This window comes from Microtus pennsylvanicus, chromosome 12 (genome assembly GCF_037038515.1).
Source record: "Microtus pennsylvanicus isolate mMicPen1 chromosome 12, mMicPen1.hap1, whole genome shotgun sequence".
Classification (NCBI taxonomy): Eukaryota; Metazoa; Chordata; class Mammalia; order Rodentia; family Cricetidae; genus Microtus; species Microtus pennsylvanicus.
In genome coordinates this window covers 44805244-44826362 of record NC_134590.1, presented here as the reverse complement: position 1 = coordinate 44826362, position 21119 = coordinate 44805244, and the positions used below count along the sequence as shown (strand labels likewise).

Here is a 21119-nt window from a genome sequence, read left to right as displayed (position 1 = left end):
CTGTCTAGCTTGTCTGATGTTGATGGCCATTTGAATTATTCCCACCATCTGGTTTGCAGGCCATTTGATGTGTTGTACATCTCAGGGCACACCCCTGAGAGTGAATCATGTGCACACGCATGTCAGTAGACACTGCTAGTTTTTCAAAGTCACCATGCCAGCTTACACTCTCATCAACTTTGTATGAGATGTTCATTTGGTCCATACTTTTCTCCATTTAAAATTTCCAGTCTTAGCCAGGCGGTGGTAGCGCATGCCCTTAATCCCAGCACTCAGGAGGCAGAGGCAGGTGGATCTCTATAAGTTCGAGGTCTACCTGGTCTACAAGAGTTAGTTCCAGGACAGGTTCCAAAGCTACAGAGAAACCCTACTTTGAAAACAAAAAACAAAAAACAGTTGGTTTTTTTTGTTTGTTTGTTTTTACCACTGCAGTGGCTCCATTTTTTATATTGGTTCTAATTTTTTTTTTTTTGATGACTAATGTGGTCAAGCAGTTTTTTTATGTTTCCTCGTTAATTGATTGTTGATAAAGAAGCTTCTCAAACTCATGACCTTTTGTGTCTGGCAAGTGCCTTTCTCTGTAAGACTGTCTTTATAAATTCTGGATATAAGCCCTCCGCCACACACACATACACTACAAATACTTTAGAGACTTACCTTGTCAAAACTCCCTTGATGGTATTCTTTCATTTTTCTGTGAACAGAGTTTAATATGTCATAGTTAATGAGTCTGTTTGCACTATGATTGACACTTTTTAAAAAGCAGCTGTTCCAGTGGAAGTTCTTAACCAGCATTCACGAGGCAGGGCTTCTACATACGAGAGACAGGCTGTGTTAGACCTTGATGCGCAGTGGGAGTGGAATTGAACTTGATACGTGAAGTGCTAACAAGGTTGTTAAAGTTTTTAATTCAAAGAATTTTTCTTTAATTTATCAACTATTTTGCATTATTTATGTAGTGTGTGGGTGCACACACTTCTGTATGTCTGTGTCTGTATAATTGTGTGACTGTGTGTGCGAGGGTGCCCACAGAACCAGAGGCAGGCGCTAACTCCCTTGGAGCTGGAGTCTGCAGGTGGTTGGGAGCAGCCAACACGGGTTCTGTGAGCAGGTCTCAGGTCCTCTCCGGTGAGCAGCAACAGCTCTGAGCCATCTCTCCAGCCACTGGAATGATGTTAAAAACAATCTTTCTTTGAATTTTTCTAAATGTATAGAAATATTTTTGTATAAGAATATATTCTGTTTATCAAAAGAAAACTTACTATGTCCATTTTTGTTCCCCAGTTCAATGTGTGAACTCTGTTTTAGCTGCCTAGGTGAAGGCTTTCTTCATTTAGGTTGCACATTCCAGTTTTCAGAGCAGAGTGGTCGTGTGTGGTAGTGGTGCCTTTAACTCAGAAGGCTGAGGCAGCAGGGTTGTGAGCTGGAGACCACCCCAGCCTACTTAATGAGATTACGACCAGCCTGAGCAGCAAGATTCAGCCATAAACAAACAAGTTCTTATGTGTTCTATGATAGTTATCCAACTTTAAAAATAATTAAAGTATCAGCACTGGGGGAAAATACTTCTTACTCTAAATGTAGTTGATCATGTGTGTGTGTATAATAATCTTATTTCTTTTAACATTTTTAGAACTTTTTGAAAATGAGCATGTACGTATTGGGCAAAAAGGTAAGTTCAATCAGGTTTATTAAGTTGTATAAAAATGAGACCGCTCTAGGTGACTGTCCCCGTGACAGAGCCTCGGCTGAAATTTATTCTCTGTAAAGTGAAGCACGGGAGAGTCATAATATTTACCCGAGCAGGTAATCTAACAGGAATCTTGATTTAGAAGCGAAGGCAGCGTGTTAGCTGCCTTAGTCAGTGTAAATTAAGCACACAGCTGGTTCCTGAACAGGAAATGCATGAGAGCAAGCACTCAAGAGCAGAATTTCATCTCACAATCAAGCAGGCAGCTTCCTGTTTAATGCACCCACACACCTCTCATTAGCGCTAATGAGGGCACGCTCCTACATCAGGAGAGGATGGAGCTCTTAAATCCCGCTGACAGCTCACAATGATAAGGCTTAATAAGCGTAGCGGGTCTCCATATCCTGGGGAACAATTGCTCATCTTTTGGGCACTCTTTTTCTTGTTTCTATCAATCCTTTACTGTCTTTGAGGTACAAAGAAGGCTGCGTGTCAGACCGAACCATCAGTGACAGTTATTGTCATGTACTTCAGGTTTTCAAAGTCATCTTAATTTCAAAGACCTTTTTTGTAGGCTTGGCCTCTTTCATTAAACATTCAGATAAAGAATGTTCTTTTAAAAATTATGCCCTTTTTGTTTCTTTTCATCATGTCTTTTTCATTTAGTAGAAAATTTCCTCTTCCCTTTAAGAGGAAACAAAAAAAATGATGCTGTTGGATAAAGATTGGGTCCATAGTATGTCTCAGTGCCGCTTTCACATACCAGAAGCTCCGTGACTTGGTAGCATGTTTATGGAAATCACGGGTTCTGAAGATGAGGCTCTGCTTGGTCACAGAAGCCAGACACTAGGCTCAGGAGTCCTTGTAGATGTGTGGAGCTGTGGGAAAGCACTGAGGCTCTGGGCAGGCCGAGGAGGAGCTAGGGAGATCTAGACTCCTTCCGGCTGTAGCGGGGGCCACCCCAGAACGCAGAGAGTGACAGGAGAAAAAAATAGATGCAGTTGTGTCCCTTCCAGAGGCTGAGGTCATAGCCATCCTGAGATGCTCCTGGCAGTGGGAATCCTAACAGGGGTATCCTGTTCATTTGACAGTTCTGGTGCAGCAGGATAGCGCCGCTGCCCAGCAGTACATCCGACAAGGGAGTCCCACGGCACTGAGGGCTGAGCTCTGGGCGCTCATTTTGAATATCTCCAGTCAGCCTGAGGTAAGAAGCAACAGGAGGGACCAAATTTGAGTTGTTGGAGTTTGTTTAAGAACTACCAGTTTTTCCAAGCCAGTAACTAGTTTGCTCTTCACCCTGCTTTTCATTCCACTTTCACTGTTGTGTTAAGGTAAGGAAGGATGTAACACTGAATTTAATCAGTGTGCTCAGCAAACACCTTTAAGTAGTGTGATCATGCGTATTTGTGGTAGAACTAGAAGTAAAATCTTAACAACTCAGATCAGCAAAAATGTGACAGATTGGGATGTTATGATAGCAAGTAACGAAGAAGAGCTACTGCCAATGAGTAAGTGAATTCTTTGTGGATTTTGATTTTTTTTTTTTTGAGGTAGGCATTCATGTATCCCTGTTACTTTAAAACTCATTTAGGTAGCTGAGGCTGGCCCTGAACTCCTGATGCTCTTGTCTCTACTTCTGAAAGTGGTGGGATTGTAGGCATGCACAGCCCCACTTGGATTTATGATTTCCTTTGAAGTATGTGCTATCCCTGTAGTTCTAAAATTTGACATGATGTGGGAATATTATCCAAATAGATGATCATTTTTTCAGGAAATGCAATGAATATTAAAGGAAGTGGCCAAACCTCTAACAGATAGACCATGTGTTTTTTTGTTTTCTGATGTTGGCGATGGAGCCTAAAGCTTCAGGCATGCAAAGCAAGCACTCTACCAACTGAATTTTATCCCCAGCCTGGGTCATAAATTTAGTAATGAAAACCTGTGTAAGACAGTGGCTTCTCCTGCAATATTCTCACTGTGTGTGCATATGGAGTTATCTAGATGCAGTGACTATAGTTGTAAATTCACCCATTTAGAGATTTTTAATCGTTGGCACACTAGCAGTGTAACAGGTTCTATGATTAAATAAACCCGGTTTAAACTCAGAGTTGCCTCAACTTACTGAACACATATCACTGAGCAAATTGCTTACATTTCTTTAAGCCTCAGATAACGGTACATAAATATAGGTAATAGTATATATCACAGAATTGTGACAAATATACAAAAAGTAACATTATATTATATTATATAGAATATTATATAATAATGGACACAAATGTCTGCCACTAATGGCAGTAGTCATAAAAATTAGTATTATCTATAATTATGTTACAAATCAGTTGTGATTTATAATTCAGATAACAAACTAAAACATTGCTGTCTGTTATAAAAACTTATTTCTAACCTTTGCAAGTTATGTGTAGTGTGTGTTTATATGTGTATGATGTGTGTCTTAAGTCTCCCTCTGAACAGCACTAATGTCATCTTCTATTTGAAAGAATGAAGCTTGTGATTTACAGTAGAACAATTTTTCAGCATGAGAGATATTGCTATCTTTTGGAAACAATTTGGAGATAATTGTTTACAAAGCATGTTTTTTTCTGTTTGTTTGATCTTCTAGAAAACATAATTCTTTGGATTTAAGTTTCCAAGTAACACACTGCCCTCACTGCTATGGAGTTAGACAAATTCTGTTCTGTGTGCAAAGGAATTGCTACCTTTCACACCAAATTTTGAATTTTTCAAAAAATATCACCTTAATAATGACAGACAATGATTGTTTTGGGCAGTATTCCAACATGATTTTTACATTTAAATTTTGAAATTGTAGCCATTTAAAAATGTAAACTTAAATGCAAAATCTATCTAATATTTATAATTAGAAATTAGTATTTTCAGAAAAACAGTGAGTACAGAAGTTTCGAAGTCACTGTTACAGGTGAAGCCTTGAGGGCGGGGTGGGGAAGGAAGGGGAAATATTTTTTGCTGAATGAATTGTCTGTCATTTAAACTACGTACCTAGTTGCAGTCATAGTTGAAACTTTGGACACATAAGCAGACATTCAGATTTGCCCCTCCAAATCTATTGTTTACACATTTGCTGAGGTCATTGTTCTGTCTTTGAATGTTTCCAGGAAATGAAAGCTATTCTAAGATAAAATTTTATTGAGATATTTATTTTTTTCTTTTCACTGCAAAAAACTTTGAACACAATACTTTGCATTCCTGCTGGTTAATATGGTATATTCAATAGGAAAGTATTTAACTTCGACTTTTCTTTTTAAGAAAATAGGTGATATGTTTCAAAGGGTTGCTTTTATATGCTCATTTTCTACACATCTCTGTGTGAGCCAAAAATGTATTTAGCAAATGTTATTTATATTTTTAAATATGCTTGATATCAGTTTGCTAACTAAAAACAAAAACTATTCAATATTTTGTTCACCGATGAAACAACAGACACTTATATGAGGCTTTCTTTAGTGATGTATATGTTGCGGGTGCTGGGTACCAAACCCAGTATTTCATACTTGCTAGGGAGGGTTCTCCGTCTCTGAACTCCCCTCTCCATGTGGTTTTAAGTTTTTAGTGTTCTGTCTCTTCTCATTTATACATTTAGTAACCCTTCTTAATTCTCGTGGCTCCAGTTACAGTTACCTCAGAGTGATAGTCTTGTCAGGTCTCTCTCTTGAGGTTCAGATGGGTGCCCAGTGGACTGATGCACATGAATAACTTCTTTGTTTATTTTGCACCACTGTCCGTCAGAGTGCCCCGGATGCCAGGCTCATCCCATTCTTCTCTGTCTACATGAATCTCCTACCGTATTCATCTCTAATTCCATCTGGACTCAGTTCCTCCATTTGTTTGAAATTCATGTATTTCTCTCTGTACATATTTCAGCCATTCCATTTTACAGTATTATCTTCTTGTGCCTGGATTCAGTCTGACTTCCAGCATGCACTCTTGTTCCCTACAAATGCTTTCAAACACCCTTTCTCTAATATTAACATCTGCCCACACAGACTTTGTTTTTTTAAGACAGGGTGTCTGTAGCACTGGCTGCCCTGGAACTCAGTCTGTAGACAAGATTGGACACAAACTCAGAGATCCGCCTGCCTCTGCCTCCCTAGTTTGGGATTAAAGGTGTGTGCCACCACTGCCCCTTTGCTTAAAACAGTTTAAAACTTTTAAGATTCCTCAACACACCTTGTTTCTCTCCTATCTTTGCATATGTCCCATATGCCAAACAAACAAACAAATAAACAAGATCTCCCTGTATTACTGAGGTACTCCAAGTCTGTTCTGTCCCTTTCTCCAGAAAGCCTGCCTGAACCCGCACTGACATTAGAACTTTCTCACTAGTTATCTGATCAACAAATATTTCCTTAGGACCGTCTGCTCTGAGTGCTGTGGCCAAAGAAAAAAATCCTACCTAGCACATAAAAGATGATGAGGAAATATATGCTAAATTACTGGATCCTAATTTAGTTAAAAAAAATTGTGTGTGAATTGGTGTTTTGCCTGAACGTATGTCTGTGCACCATGTGCATGTAGTGCCCTCCAACGGCAAAAGAAAGCACTGGATCCCCTGGCACCGGAATTTACAGCTGGTGATTGAACCAGAGTGCTCTGGAAGAGTAGTCAGTGTTCCTACTTGCTGAGCCATCATTCTGAACCCCAACTTAATCTTTGAGATGTCTATGGGTAGACATATTCATGGAGAATTAGTATGGCTATCATTTTGGCCATCAAGTCTTTCGTAGAGAATGTTGTCCAAGTGAGATAAGCAAACACCATTGTCGAAGGAGTTGTGTCTCAGAGCAGCCATCCCTTGGCATAGCCCTGCAGGTTTGAGCCTAGAGCTCCCAGTTCACATCCTCTTTTTCTAAAAATAAGTTATAGATTCTGTGTCTTTTCTAGCTGCTTCCCTGTTCCTCTTTCCTTTCAGAGCTGCATGTTAAAAGTCTGTGCTATACTGAATTTTATTAATGACTTAACATTAACTAATAGCATGCATTGCTTTCTTTAATAAATTACTCAGTCTGCTGTAGTCCAGTCTACGTCCCCACTGCACAGCAGCAAATGCCCTACCCAGGTCACCAAGGAGCAGGGCACATACTTTAATTCTTATTGCTGCTGCACTTACTTAATACAGTTGCCTATTTTGTCCTTGGAATAATTTAGATCTTCATTTTAATTTACCTTTTTCTATTTTTTTTCTATTTTCATGGGAGATTAGGGCTTCTCAGAGATCATGGGAGAGCTCTACCTCTCCTATTGCTCTGAGGCGGCAGACAGCCTTAAAACTGGTTCAGTGGATGTTTTTAAATCTTGAGGAACTATATTAGTGTGGAAAATAGCACCTACCTTTAATTTACTACTGAATACTTAATTTTGAATAAATGATGGATTATAATGTTTATGATGGTCTACATGAAAATAATGCACAATGGTAATTCTAGAATTGGGTAGCTTACCTCATCTTCTGAGAAATTTCTCTGAACTTGTGCCTAAATCACATGATTTACAAAATAGATTTGGGTTTGGAGAGATGGCTCAGCAGCCGAAAGCATTGGCTGCTCTCCCAGAGGATCCAAGTTTGATTCCCAGAGCCCACACAGTGGCTCACAAAACCACCCGTGACCCCAGTCCCAAGTGGTCCAATACCTTGTTTGGCTCCAGTGGGTACACAGGTTGTACACAGCTAAGTGCAAGGAAAACACCCAGAAGCGTGATTTTTTTAAAAAAATTCTTAACTTACAGTTTTGTGATGTATGATAACTTATCTGTCTAGATTCTTCCCATAGCTCTATCTCCAAGAGAGAGAATATTAAATGTCCAAACCACTTTAAATAAAATATAGTAAAGGTTAATTAAACATGTGTTTAGCTGAGTAAGATGACATGTAAAATATAATTAAAAGCAAAGTACAAAAACATTTATCTGTGTAATTATTTCTTGTGTACACAGAAGCTTTGGTACATACCAGTATTAATAGATTGCTATGACTTATTTTGTGTGCTCGTTGGTACTGAAGTCAATGTGAAGGTGCCACTGCTCTCATTTTATGAAGGCTACAGATACTTCTTAATTTGCTTATTAGAAGAAGCCAGTATATTTTGACTAAATATTGAAAGAATGTGAACTTGTTTTCTGAGGCATTTTTGCTATATTTTGCCTGTAATTTTGAAATTTTATGGACAGATGAGTTTCTGAACCAGCATGACCTTGCTTTCAGTTGGCCACCCAGCATTTTCTATTTGTTGCATAATATTTTATTACTTTGTCTGAACTTTAGCCAGCTCTATTAGTTCACGGGATTACTCTGTAATTATATTTATGAGATTGTTGCCTATTTTGAATAATTGGGCCCAGTAAAATTTTGCTTTGTGATTAAAATTTTATTAAACACATTTGATGTATTTCTTTATAAAAATATCTGATCCTAAAATTAGTATTTTAATGATTACTCTTATTAAGATATTTATTACTTTTCTAGCAATAGCCAAGAAAAGCATGTAATTAGTTGATAATAAAAAGCATTACAAAAAGGCATTACAAGTCTGTAGTAGTAATGAGCGGTGGGCCACTTCCCGCCACCCGGCTCCTGCACGGCTAGCTTTACCCAAAATAATTACACGGAAACTGTATCTTTTAAACACTGTCTGGCCCATTAGTTCCAGCCTTTTATTGGCTAATTCTCACATCTTGATTAGCCTATTTCTAGTAATCTGTGTAGCACCACGAGCTGGTGGCTTACCAGTGAGATTCTTAACCTGCATCTGTGTTGGGTGGGAGAATCATGGCAACTGCCTGACTCGGCTTTCTTTTTCCCAAAATTCTGTTCAGTCTACTCTGCCTACCTAATTTTCTGTCCTATTAAAGGGCCAAGGGCAGTTTCTTTATTTAACCAATAAAATCAAAACAAAATAGAAGACTCTCCCCTATCACAAGTACATTTGCAACTAAGTATTGTTGGGCATAGCAATTAAAGTAAAATTCTCTGAGCATTTATAATTCAGAAGTTATAAATACAGGTAAATCTTTTCAGTGTATATTACCCATAGAAATAATTCCCATAATTTATTTGATTTCATTTGTTTATATGTCCACATACATATGAGCAAAAAGTTTTAAAGAACAAAATAAAAATTAATAGTGTAAACTCACTGAACCTTTTCTAAAGCACTATTTTCTCAGATGTTACCAGAACTGTGTTTATCTCTGCTTTATTTGAGAGATATAAAAGTGCTAGGATAAAATGTAGCTTAATACAATATCTCACTAATAATTTGCAGAACTGTCCCCCTCAGACTACACATACACTGTAGATGGTCAGGGAAGGGAAAAGACAGCCTGTCCTGTCCAGCTTGGATCAACTGAATTCACACTGGCAGGGCACTGAGTAACGGGTGGCACAGCTACTGGGCCTCCCATCACATAATCTGCATGTTGACAGAGGAAAGTCACAGTAGGGGCCAGATTAAACCCAACAGCCATTTCAAATCAAATCTTGAAAGTAACTCAAACTTAAGGCTGTTTCCTACAAGCAATCTGAGTACAAGCTGAACAGTGGTTCTCACATTCTTCTTGCTGGAATCAGCACGAGGCTGCAATAGTACCACTATTTATGGAGCACCATTTCTAACCAACGTTGTAAGATAGGGATATGAACTGGTTTATGATTGGAGGAAGAAGACACACAGTCATATTCTGGGTGTATATAATAGTCACATGTATTAAGACCATGGTTAAGTACCTAGAAAACAAAAAAAATTACTATAATTAAAATGTTTTAGTAGGATATTCTATAAAAATATTTAAAAATCAGTAGCTTTTATCCATATTATCAACTTGAAATACAGAAGTGAGACACACCTGGTTCATTATAGCAGGAACATGAAAAAGTTTAATGTGGAGAGCCTTGGAGCGCACACGAGGAAAACAGTGCACACACAAGACAGCAGTAAAACCTGACCCCAGGAAACCTGCCAGGCCCCACTCTGAGCTTATGCTATGTATCCATTTTCCCTCACAACAAAGTGCTGCTTGCTTTCTCTGGAGCCCACAAAAGATTATAGATTTGTCTTACACGATAGAGATCTCCATTGTATTCTTGGATGGGATGCCTTAACATCATAAAATAGCACTTTTTTCTTTAAAAAACATTGGTAAAATCTCTTTTACTTTTAACCAGATGAGTCACCTTACGGTTTTTATGGAGGTTAAGTGTCTAGGAATAACCAAATCATTATTAAAGAAAGCGGAGTAGTGAATTAGTGAGTAGCCCTTGTTCTATAACTTCTACTTTGGTGGAAAATGCTGGTGCTGATAATTAGCTGTGACACTGGCAGAAAACAGTAAGGCCTTTTGATACAAGGCACAATAATAAGTTCCAGGAAATATACAGATATTTGAGTGAAAAATTAGCAGCTTTTCAAAAATGATTTGTATGAACATGTGGTGTGAAAGCCTTTCCTAATGCAAGGAAACCCAAAACCATAAAGAACATCTAAGGAATTGTCAGTGTTTACCAAAAAATTCAAAAAAACATGTTATTTTGAAGAAAAGTGCTTACAACACAATGACAGAAGGCTGATTCTCCTTCTTAATGAAGAGACTGACACATTAGAGAGAAAGCCCACCGAATGGACAGACAGATAATCCTGTGAAGGGCGAATCCCTGCTATGGAACTCTAAGGCCAGGAAGCAGAGGGGAGGATCTTCAGGTTGTTGATTGAAAAAAGTGCAAATGAACACACCAATGCAATATCATTTCTCATTAATGCAGAGTTTATAGAGGTAGAGGTGTAGATTAAATGTTACCTCATTTTTCTGGGGGACTTTGAATTGGTATTGTTCTTGAAGAGTAGTTGGGCAGTCCGTATGTTGACAGAAGGTGTGTATAGTTTTCACCCTAGAGCTCCACTTTGCCTGTTTATCCAAAGACAGAGCAGGATAGTGCAGGAGGGGGATTTACTGCAGCTTGTGCACAGGGACAAGCTACTTAGAGACAGCCTGAGTCTCCATTGATAGGGAAGTGACTTTAAAGCTGTGGTGTGCAAGTCTTAAAGGAATTGAACCAGGGCTGACCTAGAAGCCTTCTACCAAGGACCAGCTCTGGTGTGGGAAGTCCTTCTGTATATGTGTTGCTTTTATTGGTTAATCAATAAAGAAGCTGTTTTGGCCTGTGATAGGGCAGAATAGAACAAGGTGGGAGAGGTGGGTGTTGAAATAGGAGCGGCTGGCTGCGTCCCCAGCACCCGGCTGCCCGCACAGCTAAGAGCGGCGGGTCAGGCTGTGTCCCGCCACCCGGCTAGCTTTACCCGAAATAATTACACGGAAACTGTATTCTTTTAAACACTGCTTGGCCCATTTCTATTGTAGCCTCTTCTTGGCTAGCTCTCGCACCTGGACTAGCCCATTTCTTATCATCTGTGTAGCCCACAAGCTGGCTTACCAGGAATGATCTTAACCTGCCTCTGCCTGGAGTGGGAGAATCATGGTGACTCCTGACTCAGCTTCTTTCTCCCAGCATTCTGTTCTGTTTACTCCACCCACCTATCAAATGGGTCTAGCAGTTTCTTTATTGCTTAATCAATGAAATCAACAGATTGATATATGACACTCCCACATCAGGTGGGGGGGGGGGACTAAACTGAATGCTGGTAAGAAGAAGATGGAGTCAGTGAGATGCCATGTAGCTGCATGAGGGGAAAGATGCAAGCTGCCAGCTGGAACTTTGCCGGTAGGCTACCAGTGTCATGGTAAAATACAAAATAATGGAAATGGGCTAACACTAGATGTAAAAGCTAGCTAGCAATATGCTTAAGCTATTGGCCAAACAGTATTGCAAATAATATAGTTTCTATGTGATTATTTTATGGTCTGGGCAGCCAGGAACAAAAAAGCAGCCTCCCCTAACACAGCTCTCCTAGTATTCACATCTAGATGCTTCACAAGCTGTGAAGGGGAAAAGCAAACAGTAGTTGTGCCCAGCTGTAAAGCCTTGAACCCTGACAATGACCAGTCTTTGGCTTTGGACAGTGAGTTAGTGCGCTCTCTGGACCTAAGCTCCTCAAATGTGGGTGGAGATAGTTCTCAGTGTTCTATTTAACTTTGTTAAAGTAATCATAAGATGTACCTAGTTCATAAATGTTATAGTCATTATTATAGTTAATAAGTTTATCAAATATTGATTGAATACTCAGTAGGTATCTGTGATGAAAATAGGCATATTATTAAACATCTACTGTTACTTAACTATCATTACATAGTAATGAATAGATGGATAATGGATAAAACAGAGTCTCTGCCTCTTAATGCCATAATTTTATTATTGACTATTGTTTATTAAGGTTTGAGGATGACATTATAAACATTAAACTTTTATATATTTTACTTTTGAATACAGGACATCCTGTATTATGAGCAACTTAAGACCAATGTGATACAGCATGACCTTTTGGTGGACAGTCTAATTTATAAAGTAAGTCAAAGTATTCATGGTTTTCCATTTCATCAGTGGCATTTACAGTGAAAAGCTTTCTCCCTGCAGGACAAAAGTACATATTAAACTTGGAAATCAGTTTGAGTGACTGTGTGATAGTACATGTCCAGGATGCCTGTACTCTAAATCCAGGAGTTCAGGGTCATGCTTGGATTTTTAGTGAGTTTGAAACTAACCTGGGCTTCATGAGACCTTGTCAGAAAAAAGAGAAAATGAAAGAAAGGAAGGAAAGAAGGCAAGGGAGGGAGGAAATAACAGATGTGATCATTGTACCTGTGAAGTTGAGGCTGGTTTCCCAAGCTTGAGGTCTGCAGGCAGTGTTGTCTGCTTTCCGAGGGAATTGTTCTTATGTCCTTTTCCTAGACCTTTCATGTTTTTGTGAAGAGAAAAAAAAATTGGCCATTTTAAATTCAAGTCTTCCACACAAAGAAAGTGGAAAAACAACTAAAAACAAGACTATAATATTTTAATCCTATTTATCTCATAATTATTTAGGACTTATTGTATATTTTTCTTTGTAATAAAGCTATTTTAAATTATGTGTATGTGTCTTCATATGTGAGTGTGCACATGAAACAGATGCCCCCAGAGTTACAGGTGGTTGTGAGCTGTCTGAAGTGAGAAAACTTTTATCTTCTGCAAGAGTGGTTCTGTACTTTAAGTGGTTATGTAATAAACACTTCTTTAATCTTGTAAATATGTGGTCAAGTATATCTCAACTTAATAAGTACCTACTAAAAAATGTAGTAGGGATACATTGAGTAGTTGGTGCCAGGAATTATACTGTAAATGTAAACATTTCCCCTGGAATGATTATGGTTCAAGAAATGTGTGGGAAAGGATAATAAATCTCTTCCCTGAATTGAACTCTTGGATTCTTTTATCTATACTGGCTTCTCCTCACCTCCCCAACAACTACCTTGTAGCTGTAACCTCTAGTTCTATTGTTTACTCTAGCCTGCCAGTTAGACCAATGTTTCTCATTCTTTTTTATCACATTCCCAAGGAAAAGGCTTAATTAATCTCTAAAGAGAATTAACGACAATCAGAATCTCTTGGGTGAGGATATGCTTTGGCATTCCACAAGCCTCTCTCTGTAAGACATCATCGTTACCCCTGAGACCATTGGCTCAGAGTCAGTCTGACCTTTCCTGAGAAGGAACTGCTTTACCTTCCCCATGGAACCTCTGATGAGTGATCCATTTCTTTCCCTGTGCTCTGTAGTTTCAGATTTTTTCCAGAGCTATTCATGACTTATTCCATCCATCCCTTGACTTCTGTTTGGTTCAGCTGCTTAGCTGATTGTTCTAGACTGTTTCAGCTGTATAGTCATGGATCATTTTAATCCATCATTGTGATTTTTCCATATTTTTATTACATATTTATTCTCTTCATTGATATAGTAGATTTTTTATGTATATGGATGTTTTGTTTGCATGTACATTTGCACACCAGAAGAGGGCAACATACCCCATAGGGCTAAGTTATAGACAGTTGTAAGCCTCCATGTGGGTACTTGGAATTGAACTCAAGACCTCTGGAAGAGCAACCAGTGCTCTTAACCACTGAACCATCTCTCTGACTGATAGAGTAGACTTCTTGAAGATAAACATTGTCTTTATTTTCTTTGTGTTTTGATTTTGGTGTCCTTCATTCTGATCATCCTTATCTGCTGTCTCGTAGTCTGTAAAGATTTGTCACTTGTATTGGTTTAATAAAATGCTGATTGGCCAGAAGCCAGGCAGGAAGTATGGGTGGGGTGACCAGAACAGGAGAATTCTGGGAAGAGGAAAGGCTCATTCTATAGTCATCACCTAGACACAGAGGAAGCAAGATGAAAATGCCCCACTGATAAAGGAAATGAGAGGCTATGGATTTATTCTGGGTTAAGAAGAAAAATCAGGTTTGATCAAGGAAGATCCCCTGAAAAAATGTCCAGTAGGAACAGATGGCCTAGATGATCTAACATTTCAGAGGATCTCTGTTGGAATTTCCTCTGAGTTCTACATCTAGAACAACCTCAAGACTTCTGGCTGAGATGATCAAGCCTCACAGAATATTCCAGTCTGGACTTGACCATAATCCTAAATTTTCTTTATTCCCCCATAAGATTATTAGTACCCCCAATCAGCAGGAAGTAGCCTAGAAAACTATGCCCACATTCCCCCCGCCCCAAAAATGGATTATAGATGTTTGTCAAGTCTTTGTTTAGAGTGTTGGTTACAAGTTGTTATGGATAATGGTCAGTAAAAAAAAAAAAAGCTAAACAAAGATTAGATTGTTTTGGAAAAAACAAATGGGGGTGTTGTGGGAAAATGGTCTTGTGTCCTGTAAAGGTTTGTCACTTGTGTTGGTTTAATAAAACACTGATTGGCCAGTAGCTGTGCAGGAAATATAGGCAGAGTAACCAGAACAGAATTCTGGGAAGAGGAAAGGCTCAGTCTACAGTTGCCATCCAGACACAGAGGAAGCAAGAGAGAATGCCTCAGTGATAAAAGGTACCAAGCTACATGGCTAACACAGACAAGAATTATGGGCTAATGTAAGATTAAGAGTTTATAAGAAGCCTGAGCTAATAGGCCAACCAGTTTATAATTAATGTAAGTCTCTGTGTGTTTCTTTAGGACTAAATGGCTGTGGGACTGGGTGGGACAGAAACCTCTATCAACAGTGATCAACCAATGAGTACTTGTTGAATTGAATATATAGTGAGTTCAATAGTATCTGCATCTTTTGGGTGTAGATCTTAGAGTTTGCTGAGCACTGTCTCAGAATCTGATGCTGTTCTTAGCACTTCCCATACCTTTTGACATAAGTAGTAATGCAACACTTCTTTATTTGGACTTCCAGCTTGCAAAAAAATGACCTGGAGACTTATTATTAATTATAAAAGCTTGGCTATATCTTAGGTTTGCTCCTAACTAGTTCTTATAACTTAAATTAGCCCATATCTTTTTGTCTACATTTTCCCATGAGGCTCGTTTTCTCATCTTCACACTTCTCGTCATGCTTCCTCTGCATCTAGCTGATGACGCCACCTTCCTTCTCCCCAGAGTTCTCTCTCTGCCCAGAAATACCACCTATATTTTCCTGCCTAGCTATTGGCCAGTCAAATTTTATTATACCCGTCACACGAACACATCTTCATACAGTGTACAAATACCCCATAGCATAGTAATCTACCCATTAGCAGACATGGAGACTCAGCTTTCTGTTGTTACAGTGACAGTATATGAGATACTATTGTTGAAGGAGAAAAGGCTTACTTTACTGTATACTTCATACTATGGAGTCCTAGTGCTTTTTGGTCTGGGAAGTCAGTACCTCAGGAAGAGTCAAGGTAGAGCAAAGCTATTTGCCTCGTGGCAGCTAAGGTCCAAAAAAAAAAAAAAGGGACAGAAAGTTACCAGGGTCCATATCTCCCGAGTCACCTCTCAGTAACTGTACTTCTCTCACTGGGTACCAGCATTTAAAGTTCCAGCACTTCTCAGAAGTGCCTAAGCCTTTAACACAGGCTTTTGGGGGTCATTTATCAAAGCACAGTGGCCTGGATTTGGAGCAGTGTAGCCAAAGTTATGCAGCTAGAAGTAGTGTAAGTGAATTAAACTCTTACTCAGATCTGGTGGAATGTTCATGCTTTTCACCCTGAAGTACACAATCAACATCTCAAGTCACCATAAAACCTGTTCAGAGACAGTCTGGCGCGGGGCGGGGGGTGCTGATGTTTTGCTTTTTCTTTGAGCTATTGTTGGTTGCTACTGGATAGGTCACTTATGTAATGATACATTGCATCACATCACAGAGAACTGCAATTGGGCCATTAGTTTCTGTTAATCATTATTGAGCCATCAAGCACATGTTTTGATGGCTTAGGTGTCAGACCCTGTGATGGAGCTAAGTGTATATAAAACAAGGCACTGGAGATGAGAGAGCCAAAAGTCTCTTTGGGAGAGTAGAATTCTTTTAAGTAGTCTCAGAACAAGAAATGCACACAGAAGTATGTAAAGAAAGGACCAACATTCTATCCAGTAGATGACATGAACCATCCCTGAAGAATGAGTTCATGGGGCAGAAAGTCACAGTTAGCCCCCCCCCAAGAGCAGGTGGTGATTTTCAAGTGACCAATGACAAACACATAGGAGATGTTTTGAGAGAATGGCTAAGTGTGTTAGCTATGAGTGGTGAGGATGGAGTTTAGTCTGGGGGAGAGTGTTACAATTGTAGCTGAGTGTGTGACCCTCTTCGTTTTTCTTTTCTAGCTTTAAGACATCTAGGAGGAGATTAACTGAAATAAATCTTAAGGAGTTTTAATGGAACTTTAAGAAATTAGAAATCAAATAATGTAGTACATATTTTGCTGAGTAAATATGTAATAGAAATAAAATCTTACCAGAAAATTTCTATAACATCACATAAAATATATAATTCATTGTAATCTTACTTCCAAATGTTGCATTTATTCTTTAGAGTTAGAGGCAGTTTCATTTGAGTAATTTTCAGTGCTTTGTAACTTTTAATTGCAGGATGTGAAGCTGACAGCAAGCAATGATGATTACTATTTTGTATTTGAAGATTATTTATATCAGGTAAGTTTTTAAGTTATCCAGATCTTTGTTTTAGATTCTCCAAGTTATAATACTTTAAAGATATTCTATAGTTAAATAAATCTTCCAAATTCCAAAGTGAGTTTCTGGGCTGCCCCTTTTGGTTAAATATGTTGCAGCCAAAATTTGCTATCAGGTCAGTTTCTATAGTTTTTGTTGGCACAAATTATAAAACTGGATGTCAACTTAATACTTAAGCAATCCCAAGATGTTTAGAGAATGTATTTTACATGATACTTTCTATTGGATATATTAATAAATAGTTAAATGTTCTAAAACCAGTGTGGGGAATCATGATTATTCTGATCATTTTGACAGACGCAAACTTCAAAACATCCATTAGAAATATTTCAGAGTATAGGCTAAATGAGAGATTGAAATTCGGGGTGTATAGACTCAAGATACATTGCACACACACACACACACACACACACACACACACACACACACACACACACACACATATATATAAAATTGTCAAAGAATAAATAAATATTTTTTAAAAATAAACATGTCAAAGAACCAAAGAATCCATTCTTGAATAAGTAAAGGAAGGTTGGATGACTTATTAATCAAGTAGATAAGGTCAATAAAGAGATGAAAATAAAACATAAATTCTAGAGTTGAAAAATAAAATAACTGAAATGAAAAGTTCTCTGAGTGGCTAAACAGTATATTTGAAAAATCAGTAAGTAATTAGTGAATTTGGAAGATAGATCAGTAGATAAGTGAACAGAACTTGCTTTCCTTATCCAAAAGTTGAGTATTTTGGGGATTTTAATATTACTCTCTGGCTGAGGTTTCCCCAGTATCATAGAATTCTAGATTTCCTTCTCCTATGGTTTAGTTCCTAATATAATGGATCCTTTCTGAACTGATTCCTAAGGAAAATATAGTAGTTAATTTTATACAAGTAAAGATATCATTTGAGCCAAGAAAACCCTGAAACATCTAAATTTCTCTGCTTATTAAAACATTTAGTCTTTTCATGCTGTTTTAATCACAAATACAAAACTTTATAACAGGACCAAGGGAGTGGCTCTCTGAATAAAGTACCTGGATGCAAGCTTGGGACCTAGAGTTCTTATCCCCAGAACCCATGTACGTCTTGGTGGGCATGTGGTCTGCCAGTCATTCCAGTTTTCAGAAGGCACAGACAGGGAGTAAATTGGCTAGCTAGACTAGCCTGTATTGTAGGTTCAAGGGAGAGACCCTGCCTCAATGACTCAGGTAATGAGCAATTAAAGAGGACTTCTGACATCAATCTTGGATCTTCATACACACGTGTATGTGCACACACGTCCAAACACATATGAATGTACACATGCACATGCATCTATACACATACATACATATACACCATACTACATTAAAAGTGTTGTAACACCAAACCTATGGACATATCCATTACCATATATCAACCAAGAGCCAACAATGTCGTGATTTATAGTTTCTGACTGTTGTATTTCAATGTGTGATTACAGAGAGTGTAAATTTGACAAGCTTATCACATTTGGTGAATGAGGAGAGACCATCAGTTTTAAGTTCCAGCTGTAAAGTCTTTTGGTGGTGGTAACAGAAGTTTGCTGGGTGACAAATTCACCTGCTGACAGAGTCAGTGAGCAAGGGTAACAATTTCTCCAGTTAATACCAGAGTAACCCATAAGAGCATATCCATTCCACCCCCACATAAGTGACTTATATGTAAGAAACTTGAAAGTAAGCCGGGCGGTGGTGGCGCAGGCCTTTAATCCCAGCACTTGGGAGGCAGAGGCAGGCGGATCTCTGTGAGTTTGAGACAAGCCTGGTCTACAAGAGCTAGTTCCAGGACAGGCTCCAAAACCACAGAGAAACCCTGTCTTGAAAAACCAAAAAAAAAAAAGAAACTTGAAAGTAAACAAGTCAGACAGGAACATCATTTTCAAACAGTGCATGTGTTTGCCGAGAAAACCGGGACAATCTTTAGGGAATCCTCACAATCACCACACTGTAAACTACAGTTCCCTCAATGGCCTGCGGTCTAGGTGCTGAGGCAGGGCATTTTTTTATCAACATTTTAGTTCAAATTCCATTCTTTTTAGGTTTTCCATAATTTTTCCCCAACCACATCTCATGACTGCTGTTGCTGTTGTACTTTATAAATAATACTAAATAAGAGTTATTATTAGCTATATGTGGGGCATAGCCTATCTCACGAATTTATGATAACTTTCCCATAACTGAATCCATTGACTATCGATTCCCTCTTGTGTGCTCTGAAAACTCTGGCAATGGCTGCTCTGATCCCCACTGATGTGTGTTTGGCCCTTTAAAAGTCTCACTGCCATCTTTGTCTGTTTGTGACAGGCTTGCCTCAATCAGCAGGGCCATCTGGTTCATCCATACTATCTCATGTGGAATGATGCATTCTTTTTAAAGACTAAATTTTAGTCTATTGTGTAACACACTATTTTCTTTATTAGTTTTTGTAAATAAGCGTTGATATAGATCTTTATTCTCATTGCTAATGAGAGGATACTTACAACACAGAGGTTTCTCTTTTAAGAAATTACTCAATTAAGGTTTTTTTTTTTACATAGTCAGGTATTAATAAATACTTTTTTCACTGGGCGATGGTGGCACAGGCCTTTAATCCCAGCACTCACGAGGGAGAAGCAAGTGGATCTCTGTGAGTTTGAGGTCAGCCTGGTCTACAGAGTAAGTTTCAGGACAGCTAGGGCTGCACAGAAAAACCCTGTCTCAAAACAAAAAATACTTTTTCATTATGATATTTTAAAGCTATTTTATAAATAGTCCAATTACTTAAAGCTTTATAAATAATTTAATATACTTACAGATGATATGGTTTTATACATAAAAACTCTACCAGGAAACTTATACATCTGATAACACCTTCAGCAAAGTAACAGGGTACAAAATTAGCACACAAAAATCAGTAGCTTTTCTATGTACAAATGACAAAAGGAAATCAGGGAACCATACCTTTCACAGTATCCTAAAATGGCAACAATAAAACCCTTGGGACAACACCAGTCAAGCACATGGAAGACTTGTATAGTAAAAACTTTAAGATACTCAAGAAAGAAATTGAATAAAACACCAAGAGATGGAAAAAACTCCCATGCCCATGGATTGGTAGGATTAATATTGTGAAAACGGCCATACTACCAAAAGCAGTCTACAGATTCAGCACAATCCCCATCAAAATTCCAACACAGTTCAAAGAAACTGAACAATCTTCAACTTCATATGGAAACTCACACACACACACACACACACACACACACACACACACACACACACGGAAAAAAAGAAAAAAAACAGGATAGCAAAAGAATCCTAAATAATAAAAGAACTTATGCAGATATCACCATTACATATTTCAAGTTATACTACAGAGCTACAACAATATAAACAATATTCTACTTGCATAAAAACAGACATATTGACCAGTGAAATGGAATTGAAGACATGGACATAAGTCCATACACCTATGGACTTCTGAGTTTTGATAAAGAAGTCAATATACACTGGAGAAAATACAGCATCTTCAACAAATGGCCACATCAGACTGAATGGCTGCATGTAGAAGAAAGAAAATAGATCCATATTTACCATCCTGCACAAAAGTCAGCTCCAAATTGATCAAGTACTTCATCATAAGACCAGATACCCTGAATCTGTCAGAAGAGAAAGGAGAGAATGGACTTGAACTCATTGGCACAGAAAGGACAGTCTAACCCCCATCACTTTTCCCTCTCAACCTCAGAAAAACAAAATCAACAACAGCAAAACATTGAATCCAGTTGTGCAGCTTGTATGTGCATTGGTGGGGGACCATCTCCTGTAGAATGGATAGCCTGTCAGCGGTCACGTCCCCTCCCCCAAAAAAGGGATTTTTGTCTTGCTTGGTCTTATGCAGGTCTTGCACACATTAGTCACAGCCACTGTGAGGTTATCTGCACAGCTGATCATGCCTCTTCAATTTCCTTGTTTCTCTTGGCCTCTAGGCTATGAGATCATGAGCTTCCTTGTATTTTGCCCACTGGCATTGTCATCGAGCTTGGCTGATTTTTCACTGCTTCCTCCTCTCTAGTGTCTTATTCTGGAATCCCCAAACCATACTATCTTTCCTCCTTTTTTCTTTCTTTCCTTCTTTTGGACTCTGTACAGCACATACAGTAGTCAGTGTGATATCATAGGTTCCAATATCTGTTCATTTTAGTACTTTCTTTTTTCTGTTTCACAAACCCATTATTTCCATTGCTTTATCTTCAGCTCTGGAGGATATATTCCACCTGTTCCAATCTGC

General features: G+C 38.4%; 1 protein-coding gene across 4 annotated transcripts in view; it reads left to right on the top strand.

Annotated features, from left to right (window-relative positions):
- Nucleotides 1-21119, top strand: part of Tbc1d19 (TBC1 domain family member 19) — a 118944-nt gene that overhangs the window by 45525 nt on the left and 52300 nt on the right. For 3 of the 4 annotated variants that reach the window (XM_075943526.1, XM_075943525.1, XM_075943528.1), the window contains 4 exons: nucleotides 1634-1672; nucleotides 2782-2894; nucleotides 12108-12182; nucleotides 16727-16789. In XM_075943526.1, the coding sequence (XP_075799641.1) occupies nucleotides 1634-1672; nucleotides 2782-2894; nucleotides 12108-12182; nucleotides 16727-16789 (290 nt within the window). The remainder of the gene's footprint in view (nucleotides 1-1633; nucleotides 1673-2781; nucleotides 2895-12107; nucleotides 12183-16726; nucleotides 16790-21119) is intronic. The other variant, XM_075943527.1, reaches the window with a different exon arrangement.